Consider the following 12,244-nt stretch of genomic DNA (forward strand, 5'->3'; position numbering starts at 1 on the left):
CACCCATTGCAACCACACTGACCCAGTGCAACCACAGTCACCCACTGGAACCACACTGACCCAGTGCAGCCACAGCCACACATTGGAACCACACTGACCCAGTGCAACCACAGCCACCCACTGGAACCACCCTGACCCAGTGCAACCACAGCCACCCACTGGAACCACCCTGACCCAGTGCAACCACAGCCACCCACTGGAACCACACTGACCCAGTGCAACCACAGTCACCCACTGGAACCACACCGTGCCAGCTCTTTATCGTCCCCCCTCTCTCCGTTGCCCCCCATCCAACCAAGCCCCCCCGCCCCAGAAGCCCTCAGGGTGCACACTTGAGGCCACCTCCGGTGCCCGCGGGATGCTCTGGGGACGCTGTGCTGGCTGTGGTCCCTGTGGAGGGATGCTCCTTGCCCAGCGAGTCCATTCCCAGCCCTTGGCCCGGGCGGGCTCACCCCGGCGGGGGCGCTGCAGCGGCTCCATCCTCGAGTCCTTCGGAGCGGGCAGCTCCGCTCCTCCCAGCGCTGCGGCTCCCGGCCCAGCCCCGGCGGCTCCCGGCCGCCCCGAGCCCTGTGCCGCTGTCCCGGGGCTCGGGTCCCCCCCGCACCGAGCCTTAGTTTCTGCGGAGCGGGTGCCACATGGACACGGGCCTGCGGAGCGTGGCCAGCATCTGGTTCCAGTGCGTGGTGCCCATGCCGCTGGCCGCGGGGCCGATGAGGACGTGGCCCGTGTTGTCGGCGCGGCCGTCGTCCCCGCACTCGGCCACCGTCACCCGCAGGGACAGCTCCTGGGGGGGGACACGCGACAGCCCCAGTGCTTCACCCCCGTTACGTGAGCCCAGACCCACACCCGAACGGACCCCCAGGGCTAACACGCAGGCACGCAGCCCCTGCACCCCCACCCTATAAACACCCCCTGAGAGCTACACCCCAACACACACCCATCCCCTGCACCCCCACCCCATAAACACCCCCCAGATAGCTACACCCCAACACACACCCATCCCCTGCACCCCCACCCTATAAACACCCCCTGATAGCTACACCCCAACACACACCCATCCCCTGCACCCCCACCCCATAAACACCCCCCCCAGATAGCTACATCCCAACACACACCCATCCCCTGCACCCCCACCCCATAAACACCCCCTGATAGCTACACCCCAACACACACCCATCCCCTGCACCCCCACCCCATAAACACCCCCTGATAGCTACACCCCAACACACACCCATCCCCTGCACCCCCACCCCATAAACACCCCCCTGATAGCTACACCCCAACACACACCCATCCCCTGCACCCCCACCCCATAAACACCCCCTGATAGCTACACCCCAACACACACCCATCCCCTGCACCCCCACCCCATAAACACCCCCCAGATAGCTACACCCCAACACACACCCATCCCCTGCACCCCCACCCCATAAACACCCCCCAGATAGCTACACCCCAACACACACCCATCCCCTGCACCCCCACCCCATAAACACCCCCCAGATTGCTACACCCCAACACACACCCATCCCCTGCACCCCCACCCCATAAACACCCCCTGATAGCTACACCCCAACACACACCCATCCCCTGCACCCCCACCCTATAAACACCCCCCCCAGATAGCTACATCCCAACACACACCCATCCCCTGCACCCCCACCCCATAAACACCCCCCAGATAGCTACACCCCAACATACACCCATCCCCTGCACCCCCACCCCATAAACACCCCCCAGATTGCTACACCCCAACACACACCCATCCCCTGCACCCCCACCCCATAAACACCCCCAGATAGCTACACCCCAACACACACCCATCCCCTGCACCCCCACCCTATAAACACCCCCCAATAGCTACACCCCAACACACACCCATCCCCTGCACCCCCACCCTATAAACACCCCCCGATAGCTACACCCCAACACACACCCATCCCCTGCACCCCCACCCCATAAACACCCCCTGATAGCTACACCCCAACATACACCCATCCCCTGCACCCCCACCCCATAAACACCCCCTGATAGCTACACCCCAACATACACCCATCCCCTGCACCCCCACCCCATAAACACCCCCCCCAGATAGCTACACCCTAACACACACCCATCCCCTGCACCCCCACCCCATAAACACCCCCCGATAGCTACACCCCAACATACACCCCCCCTGCATCCCCACCCTCGGCAGGGGGGACGGACCTGCAGCACGATGGCCGGCACGGAGAAGATCATGGCCTCGTTGAACACGGGGTTGGGGTCGTCCCTCTTCACCGCCGTCTTCTTCTTGCTGATCTTCCTCCCGTCCTGCAGCAGGTACACCTTGACAAAGGGGTCTGCGGGGGGGAGACGAGAGCCGGGCTCACTGGGCTCCATCGGGGACCCTCCTGGGGGCTGTCCGCGACGGGAGCCCCAGCAAGAAACCCCAGTGTGGAGCAGTGGGGTAATGATGGGCATCAGGACATTGAAGCCCTGCAGACCTTGGGGCAGCCTGGCCCTCGTGGTGGGAACATCCAGAGCTCCGCTAGGGAACGGCTGGACCAGAGCTGTTTGCTCCTCCCTGACCACTGCGGGGCTCTTCCCCTCTCCCACACACAGATATGGGGAGATGGGGGTCCTCCATTTCACCCCGTTCTGGGAGGGGCTGAGGCACTGGCACAGGCTGCCCAGATCGGGGGCTGATGCCCCATCCCCGCGAGCCTTCAAGGGCGCATGGGAGGGGTCCGCCCCAGCTGAAGATGTCGGGGCCAGACCCGATGAGCTTCGAAGGTCCCTTCAACCCAAACCACTCCGTGGTCCTGTGGACCCGGAGGAGAGGCCCCCTCCAGCCCGCCCGGGAGCCAGGGACCCGGCACCGCCGCTCACCGGCGGTCCCTTTGCCCTCGGTCCACACGAGGTTCTTGGCTTTCACCACCACCACGGTGAGGCGCTCGGCGGTGGGCAGGTAGCTCAGGGACAGCAGGATTTCCCCCACCGTGTCCACGGCCTGCAGACACAGCATCCCATGAGCATCCACACCAGGGACACAGCATCCCATGAGCACTGACACCAGGGACACAGCATCCCATGAGCATCCACACCAGGGACACAGCATCCCATGAGCACTGACACCAGGGACACAGAATCCCATCAGCATCAACACCACTGACACAACATCCCATCACCACTGACCCCATGGACACAACCTCCCATCCCTGACCCCATGGACACAACCTCCCATCCCTGACCCCATGGACACAACCTCCCAGCACTGACCCCATGGACACAACCTCCCATCCCTGACCCCATGGACACAACCTCCCATCCCTGACCCCATGGACACAACCTCCCACCACTGACCCCATGGACACAACCTCCCAGCACTGACCCCGGCCAGCAGGGAGCCGAAGCCCCATGCCCTGCTCACCCTGTTCATGTCCTGCAGGTAGAGCCAGGCGCTGAAGGGCCGCGTGGCCAGGTCCAGGTCGCAGAGCTTGAGCTCGGCCACGCCGGTGCTCACGTTCCGCTCGTCGTCGTCGATGCCGAAGGCGGAGAAGCGCAGGCTCTGCTCCTCCAGCGCCGCGGGCTCCAGCGGCACCGAGAAGCGCTCCTCGAAGGCCACGGCGCCGGCGCCGCGCTGGAGCTGTGCAGGGACGGGGGGGCTCCCCTCAGACACCGCCGGGGCGGGCGCTGTGCCCGGGGTCCACCCGCTGCTCCCATGGGAGCAGCAAGGGGGGTGCATGGCTCCGGGGGGGTAGAGCCATGGAATCAGAGCAGTCAGGGCTGGGAAGGACCCCAAGATCATCCAGTTCCAACCCCTGCCATGGGCAGGGACACCTCACACTAAACCATGGCACCCAAGGCCTTGTCCAACCTGGCCTTGAACACCACCAGGGATGGAGCATTCACAACCTCCCTGGGCAACCCATTCCAGTGCCTCAGCACCCTCACAGGAAAGAATTTCCTCCTTAGATCCAATCTAAACTTCCCCTGTTTCAGTTTGAACCCGTTACCCCTTGTCCTGTCACTGCAGTCCCTAATGAAGAGTCCCTCCCCAGCACCCCTGCAGCGCATCCCCTGCCCAGGGGACCTGGTCCCAGCCTCCATGGGATGAGCGGTATTTTCCACCTGACCCCAGCAGCTCCCCGTGGCCACATCCTGCAGGGTGCTGCTCGCTGCCTGGCCCCAAGCTCTGCCGGGGGGCCTGCCCCAAGATCTTGTCTTTAGGGACTGGCTTTCACCCGCTCCAGCTCTGGTTCGTTCAGCAGCGAGGCACCAGCCACAGCCAGGGCTTGTCCTAAAAGGAGGTGTCATGGAGCAGGGAGCCAGCTCCCACCACACACCCAGGGCCGGGGGCTGCGCTGGGGAAGGGCTCAGCCCTGAAGCCATGGGGCTCCTGCAGCCGTCACCTCCTGCAGAGCCAGGCTGGGAGAGCTGGGCTGGGGCAGCCCGGACAAGAGAAGGCTCCTGAAGGGGAGACCTGAGAGCAGCTCCAGTGCCTGAAGGGGCTGCAGGGAACCTGGAGAGGGGCTTGGGACAAGGGATGTAGGGACAGGCCAAGGGGAATGGCTTGAACCTGCCCGAGGGGAGACTGAGATGAGCTCTTAGGCAGAAGTTGGATGAGATCTTGAGCAGGGATTTGGAACTGGATGAGTTTAAGGTCCCTTCAGCACAAACCAGGCTGGGGTTCCATGAAGAGCTGGTTCATGTCACCCTAAGGACTGCCTCGGGTCTGTGTGTCTCCTAGACCCGCTCCATCCCGGGATGAAGGACGTGAAGCAGTTTCTGAGGTACCTTCATCCCCAGCCCCTAGCACAGGAGCCCCTGCGCTCCCATCGGGTACCCCCAACCTCCATCACCCCAGGGGATCAAGGCTCCTCTATGGGAGGAACAGCTTCGTGCTCCCTGCTTCACAGCACTGAGGGGTGCTTGCAGCAGCCGCTGTGTTGTGGGCTCTGCTGAGAGGTACCACAGGAACATCAGCTGCTATTAAAGCCCCTCAAAGGACCGCAAGTACTCAAAGCACTAAGGGAAAGCATCAGATGTGTGTTGATGGGTGGCCCCGGGGCAGCAGAGGAGGGTAAATGGTGCTGGTGAGTTATAAATAATGATGCTAAATAATGAATATCTGGGAGCATAAATAAAGAGCCTGATCCTTGGGTGGGGAAACGCTGTTAAAGGGCGCTGTGAGCACTGCGAAGGCAGCGGGGCCGTGCTGAGCTCAAAGGGAAATGCTGCTCCGGCTTCGGGGCATCTCAAAAGGGAGGTTTCACCCCAAACTGCCCCAGTCCGGCCCCGCTGGTGCAGCCTCAGGGACCTTCAGCTGCCACATCCCATGTGGGGAGGGGAAGTGCCATGGAATGACGAGGAGGCTGTGCCAGGGTGCCAGAGCACACAGCATGTGTGCATAGAATCATAGAACCATAGAACAGTTAGGGTTGGAAAGGACCTTAAGATCATCCAGTTCCAACCCCCTGCCATGGGCAGGGACGCCTTACGCTAAATCATATCACCCAAGGCCTCGTCCAACCTGGCCTTGAACACCACCAGGGATGGAGCATTCACAACCTCCCTGGGCAACCCATTCCAGTGCCTCAGCACCCTCACAGGAAAGAATTTCCTCCTTAGATCCAACCTAAACTTCCCCTGTTTCAGTTTGAACCCGTTACCCCTTGTCCTGTCACTGCAGTCCCTAATGAAGAGTCCCTCCCCAGCATCCCTATAGGCCCCCTTCAGACACTGGAAGCTGCTCTGAGGTCTCCCCGCAGCCTTCTCTTCTCCAGGCTGAACAGCCCCAGCTTCCTCAGCCTGTCTTCATACAGGAGCTGCTCCAGCCCCTGGAGCATGGACATGGCACAGCCCCATGTGTCCAAAGCACTTCCGCCCTCCGTACCCCTCCCAAACCGCTCCCTCCACCTCCCGCAGCATCCCCAGACCTGGAGCAGGGAAAGCCAAGGGGGAAACTCGCCATAAGCCACAACGGGACGGCGAAGTCATCACCCAGCCCTGGCAAGGGGGACCTCTGCCTCTGACAGGTCTGTGGTGCACAAACACATCCGGGATCCCCCTAAACCACGCGTGGAATGTGGAACACCCCTGAGCGGGGCTCCGAAACCACCGCACCGCCAGCCCAGGGGCTTGGGACAGGCCAAGGGGAATGGCTTGAACCTGCCCGAGGGGTGACTGAGCTGAGCTCTTAGGCAGAAGCTCTTCCCTGGGAGGGTGCTGAGGCGCTGGCACAGGGTGCCCAGAGAAGCTGTGGCTGCCCCATCCCTGGCAGTGCTCAAGGCCAGGTTGGACACAGGGGCTTGGAGCAAGCTGCTCCAGTGGAAGGGGTTGGGGTTGGAGCTGGAGGAGCTTTAAGGCCCCTTCAACCCAAGCTGTTCTATGACTCCCCAGGGTCCATCACTGCCCGGGGGAGCTCAGCCAAGGGATGCTGAGCTCAGGCAACATGTGCAATGGGGGTTCCCTGCAATGGGGGTTCCGTGCAATGGGGGTTCCCTGCAATGGGGGTTCCGTGCAGCGGGGCTCACCCGGGAGATGCCGACGATCTGCTCTGCCGGGAGGAGGCTGACGCGCATGAAGCAGGACTCGAAGCGAGCGTCCTCCTTCTCGAGCAGGTCCTTGCCCTGCAGCAGCGTCACGCGCAGCGCGGCCGCCTTGGCGTCGTACTCCATGGACACCTCCACCTGCCCCACGGTGAAGTCCTGCCCGAAGTTGTTCCCGATGGACGAGATGGAGCTCAGCGAGTCAGCCGAGATGGATTTCCTCAGCGGGCCGTAGGCGGCCAGGCCCAGGTCCCTGCTCATCAGCTCCAGGCTCCCCAGCTCGTTGATGCTCTCCAAGGTGTCATCTGCCCTCAGGCTGCTCTTGCGGGTGGGTGATGTCTTCTCCAGCCCTTTCTGTGCCCCCGGAGCCACCCCTCGCTGCAACAGGAACAGGGAATTAGAGGGGAACCCCCCTTTGCTGTGCTTTGGGGAGACCCGCCTACATCCTGCATCCTGCACCCTGCATCCTGCTTCCAGCTCTGGGGCAGCAACACCAGAGGGACCTGGAGCTGCTGGAACGAGGCCAGAGGAGGCCATGGAGATGCTGCGAGGGCTGGAGCAGCTCTGCTCTGGAGCCAGGCTGAGAGAGCTGGGCTGGGGCAGCCTGGACAAGAGAAGGCTCCTGAAGGGGAGACCTGAGAGCAGCTCCAGTGCCTGAAGGGGCTGCAGGAAAGCTGGAGAGGGGCTTGGGACAAGGGCCTGGAGGGACAACAATGGTTGGTACTGGGTGAGCTTTAAGGGCCCTTCCAACCCAACCTGCTCTGGGATCCCATGAAAACCAGGAAACTCAGCCCCATCCCTCCTCACAACGCCAGGGGACCGTGGGGATCCGCTGCCACCTCTCTGATGCCTGCCTGGCCCCAGGCTGCTGCTGCAGCAGGTCCTGCAGCTCCCCAGCCCCGTGTCCCAGCTCCACGCTGCCCCCCCCGCCCCGCACTCCCCAGCAGCACCGAGGATGCTGGGGACGGTTCTGGCCCTGCAGCAGCTCCGTGGGCACAGGGAGAGGAGCCCGGCGAGGGTTTCCCCCCCTTTACCTTGTGCTTGGTGTCCGGGTGCGCAGCCCCGTACTTCTGCTCCAGGTACCGGTAGTCGTAGTTGGGGAAGGGGGAAGGTGCCGGGTAGGTCCCGGAGCGCCAGAGCTTCCAGAGGTTGAGCGCAGCCACCCCCAGCAGCACCACGGCGCCGGCGGCGTAGATCCCGATCTCCCATCGCGGGGGGCTCGCGGTCACTGCGGGCGGACGGGAGGCACCGTGAGCCGGGGGAGGCTCCGTCACCGGTGCCCGGAGCTCAGCCCTGAGCCGGGAGCGCGGGATCGGCCAAAGAGCGGGGCACAAACCGCATCGCCCCGCTTCGGAGGGGGGCAGACGGCGCCAGGGAGCAGCGCTGGGAGCCAAAACCAGCCCCGTGCTGGCTCTGCTCCCAGGGGAAGGGGAGCACACGCGTATTTCACCGGGAAAGGAGGGAACCGGCGGGTGGCTGCACCAACCCAGCGGGCCGGGGTCCCTTCCCGTGCAGATGCGCACAGCGCACATCTGCATCGCCCGCGCTGCTGGGTCCCGCGGGATGGGGCTTCCAGGGAAACCCCAACCGAGGCGAGCCCCGAGCGCCGCCGGGAGCAGGGAACCCCCGGCCGGTACCGGGGGCCGGCGGCCGCAGCGCTGCTCGGCTGCGCTCCTGCTGCATTGCGCCAGCTCCCGCAGCCCGGCGGCAGCGCTCACCGAGCCCAGCGCGGAGGAAGGGGGGGAAGAGAGCAGAGCGGGCCCCTCCCGCCGGGGCTGCCAGCGCTGCCGCCCGCCGAGCCGGGGAGCGCCCGAGCCGCGGAACTTCCCGGAGCCGAGCGCAGGACCCGCGGCATTCCCCGGCCCGCGTCCAAACCCGGAGCCGAGCCCTTCCAGAGCGCCGCGAGCAGCCCGGGGGGACCTCAAGGGTTAAAGCCTCAGTACAGGAGCTGGCTCCAGCTCCTCCGCCCCAACCCCTTGCGATCCGCAGGCGGCTGGGATTTACCCCCGCGTCCCGGCTAAGGACGCTGGGGAAGGAGGCAGCGATGCAGCTTCCCAGGGCACTCCCGCGCACGGAGCGCCCGGCTCCGAGGAGCTGCCGCGCTCCTGCTATGGGAAGGGGCAAAAACTGGGGCTAAAGAACCCTTTACGGCTCCTGCTTCTGGGTAACAAATCCCAGCTCAGCTGGGGTCCCGCTTCCCGCTTGTCCCTGCTCACGGCTGGAAAGATGCGGGGGGTGTTAAGGGTTTTACCCTTGTATTCTGAAACCGAACCCCACTGCGTGCGCAGCGAAGGGCTCCTCCTGCGGGGAGCAGCAGGATGGGAGCCCCTCGGGAGCAGCTCCGTGCCCCCCCGGGGCTGGCTCTGGTACTCACCGCTCAGGCGGTGGCTGCTGACGTGCCCGTGGTCCATGGCAAAGGCCCCCTCTGGCCGGGACAGCCTGAAACAGACGGGAAAACCGGTCAGGAAAAGGGGAAAGGGAGAAAGCTGCGGCCCTCGGGGGCTGAGCTCCAGAGCTGCTGCCCCCCCATCGCCCCTTGCTCGGCCGCTCTTCCAGGCACGGAGCAAACGAGCGCTGAAGCATCTCGGTCACTAACGGGGGAGACGAGGAAGGGCCGGAAACCCCAACAGGATCTGCCCTGGGAGTATTTAATGGGCAACGTTTCCCATCGCTCCCTGTGAGATGTTTCTCCCCCAGGAGCGCTTTAAAGCCCTTTCCTGCTCCCCATGCAGGGGATGCCGCTCGCCAGGAATCAATCCCTGCAGCGGGAAGCTCCATTGCCTTCCTCCCTGAAGGGGTTTTCCCTGGTGAGCCCGACGGGAGCTCCATCCTAAACAAGGGGAAGCCGCTCCTTCCAGAGAGCCCGGTGCCGAAGGGGATTTATCCAGGCCCTATCCACTGTGCAAAGGGGGTTTGGGGTCCCCACAAACACCCAACAACTAAATCCAACAGGATCCCAGCCAGCATCCTCTGGCTTCCCAGCATCTGTGCCAGGAGGCCATGGACCACGGTCTGCTGATGCGATGATTCCACAGACCGTGGTGCTGGACCCCCAAGCCCATGGACCTCACTTGAACCCCCCCCCATCCCCATCATCCCCCCAAGCCCCCTCCAGAGCTCTCACAGCCAGAAGCCCACCCATCGCTCAGGGTTGGCCTCCCATGGACACTCACTGATACCTGGGTCCCATCTCCCAGCTCAGCTCGGGTCCTCAGGCACTGTGGGGGTGATCAACACCCCCCAGCCCATCCCGGGTTGGATTTTAACCGGGAAAGGTGGAAGCTGCAGCGTGTTACAGTGTAAAACATCAGCCCCACGGCCCTGATGCGGCTGGGGGACCCCCTCTGGGAGGGGGGGGATAACAGCAGGAGAAGGGGGTCTCCTAAAGGGAGTCACATCACTCCCCCAAACACCAGCAGGGCTGGAGATGCCCATTTCATCCCCAGCCTCCTTCCTCAGCCGTAACCCCGTGCACAATGGACAAACTCCCAGCAAGCTCTTGGCTGAGAACGTGCTGAACTCGTGTCATGCATGGCCTGAGCTCATTCAGCACTGGAGACCCACACCGCCACCCCAACAGTGCAACACTACAGAGATGCACCCCCCAACCCCGTGCCTATGCAGGAGGCTCCAATCCTGTCCCTGCTTCCCGGTGAAATGAAAATACAGAAGTTTTCCAGGACCAGCTTTCCCTGCAGAAGGACAAACGCTCCCGTGGAAAAAAAAAAACATATTTCCTTCCAATTCCTTTTGGAATTCCGACGGATTTCCGAAACGGGAAAGAATTCCCAGTTTTCCGTTGCTTTCAAAGCTTTTCCCCCCAAACATCCCTTCCTCAGGAGCCCCCCAGCACTTTCCCCAGGCACCACCCGCAGGCAGGAGCCGGCCGCAGGCTCCAGCTCAGGCGCTGAACCCGCTGCTCTCGGCACCGGCCTTTCCGCTCCCCGAGGGACGGGATTTACTGCGGCTTGTGCCAACTGAGCGATTCCCTGCGAACACTGCACCGGGATGCTCCGTCCCCTGCGGGCGCTGCACCGGGATGCTCCATCCCCTGTGAACGCTGCACCGGGATGCTCCATCCCCGCGAGTGCTGCACCGGGATGCTCCATCCCCTGTGAACGCTGCACCGGGATGCTCCATCCCCGCGAGTGCTGCACCGGGATGCTCCATCCCCAGCGAGCGCTGCACCGGGATGCTCCATCCCTGCGAGCGCTGCACCGGGATGCTCCATCCCTGCGGGCGCTGCACCGGGATGCTCCGTCCCCAGCGAGCGCTGCACCGGGATGCTCCATCCCCGCGAGCGCTGCACCGGGATGCTCCATCCCTGCGAGCGCTGCACCGGGATGCTCCATCCCCTGTGAACGCTGCACCGGGATGCTCCATCCCCTGTGAACGTTGCACCGGGATGCTCCATCCCCTGTGAACGCTGCACCGGGATGCTCCATCCCCTGTGAACGCTGCACCGGGATGCTCCATCCCCTGTGAACGCTGCACCGGGATGCTCCATCCCCTGTGAACGCTGCACCGGGATGCTCCATCCCCTGTGAACGCTGCACCGGGATGCTCCATCCCCTGTGAACGCTGCACCGGGATGCTCCATCCCCTGGGAACGCTGCACCGGGATGCTCCATCCCTGCGAGCGCTGCACCGGGATGCTCCATCCCTGCGAGTGCTGCACCGGGATGCTCCATCCCCTGTGAACGCTGCACCGGGATGCTCCATCCCCGCGAGTGCTGCACCGGGATGCTCCATCCCAGCCCCGCCGTTCAGATCCCTGCCTGCTAACCCGAACCCGTGGGGTTCGAGGCTCGGCAGAGCCTTCACCCACCGCATCCCCCTGTCCTGCTGAGCTGCTGCAGAGCTCGGGGCCTTTTCCTGCTTGCGGGGACGATAAACGAGCTCCATATGGGGGCAGAAACGGCAACAGAACCGGGTGCTCCCCTCTGGGAGTGGGGGGGACGGACCCCTGCAGACGTCGGGGTGGAGGTGGGGGTCACTGTGGTATCGGGACCGTCCGAAGCCCAAACAGCTCATCCAGAACCCCGGCTGCTGGCCCACCACGGGTACAGCCCCACACAGACAGCTCCGGAGCCTGCCGCAACCCTGGAATGTCACCTCCCAAGTCCCAGAGCTCAGCGCTGATCCCCGCGTTCATCCTCTTCCTCCTCCCCCAGGCCCCCATGCCCGGGTTTGCTGGAGGCTGAGACCGGGCTAAACTCAGCTCAGGGCTGAGCTCGGAGCTCCAGCAGCATCCTCATGGGCTCCAGCAGCAGCATCCTCCCCTCCAGCCCCGCTGCTCGCGGGCACCGTCCCGGCTCCGAGCGCGGCTTTTCCACCCTCGCATCCCCACCCTGCCCGGCCTCCATCCGAGCAGCGGGACCAGGGAGCTGCGGTTGTCACCGGGAAAACGGACCCGCAGCCACAACTTGACCAAAGACGGAGATTTGGGCTCGGCCCCAAACTCGCTCCCCGCTGCCCTGGACCCGCTCCCGGTGCCCCGATCCCGCCCCATTCCCACCCCGGCCCCCGGATCCCGCCGCCGCTGAGCGTTACCTGGGAAAGCGGGGTCGCCGCGGGCTGGAAAACGATCCTCGGGGCTCGGAGGAGAGCGGGGACCGGGACCGGGACCCCCCCAGCAGCTCCAGCATCCGCGGCCGAGGCACCGGGCCGGGTCCCGGCTCCTGGGGGGGGGTGTGGGGTGTGTGTCCGCG

General features: G+C 64.2%; 1 protein-coding gene across 1 annotated transcript; it reads right to left on the reverse strand.

Moving 5' to 3' along the window:
• Positions 1 to 581: 581 nt before the first annotated feature.
• Positions 582 to 12,244, reverse strand: SYT12 (synaptotagmin 12). The gene is made up of 8 exons (XM_061450895.1): positions 12,087 to 12,244; positions 8,908 to 8,972; positions 7,568 to 7,761; positions 6,519 to 6,911; positions 3,413 to 3,628; positions 2,872 to 2,992; positions 2,209 to 2,342; positions 582 to 784 (listed from the first exon to the last, which is right to left on the reverse strand). The coding sequence occupies exons 1-8, from the start codon at positions 12,179 to 12,181 to the stop codon at positions 611 to 613; spliced, it is 1,392 nt and encodes a 463-aa protein (XP_061306879.1). The 5' UTR covers positions 12,182 to 12,244; the 3' UTR covers positions 582 to 610.

The sequence above is a fragment of the Pezoporus flaviventris genome, unplaced genomic scaffold (genome assembly GCF_033815535.1).
Source record: "Pezoporus flaviventris isolate CSIRO_AGI_PZ_B2104156 unplaced genomic scaffold, CSIRO_AGI_Pfla_v1 ptg000012l, whole genome shotgun sequence".
Lineage (NCBI taxonomy): Eukaryota > Metazoa > Chordata > Aves > Psittaciformes > Psittacidae > Pezoporus > Pezoporus flaviventris.

Excerpts from the sequence above, each read along its gene's own strand:
- SYT12 (XM_061450895.1), bottom strand. The coding sequence starts at position 12,181 with ATGCTGGAGCTGCTGGGGGGGTCCCGGTCCCGGTCCCCGCTCTCCTCC. Across the intron at positions 2,993-3,412 it reads ACCTGCAGGACATGAACAGG|GCCGTGGACACGGTGGGGGA; the intron begins GTGAGCAGGGCA and ends CTGTGTCTGCAG. Across the intron at positions 2,343-2,871 it reads CGAGGGCAAAGGGACCGCCG|ACCCCTTTGTCAAGGTGTAC; the intron begins GTGAGCGGCGGT and ends TCCCCCCCGCAG.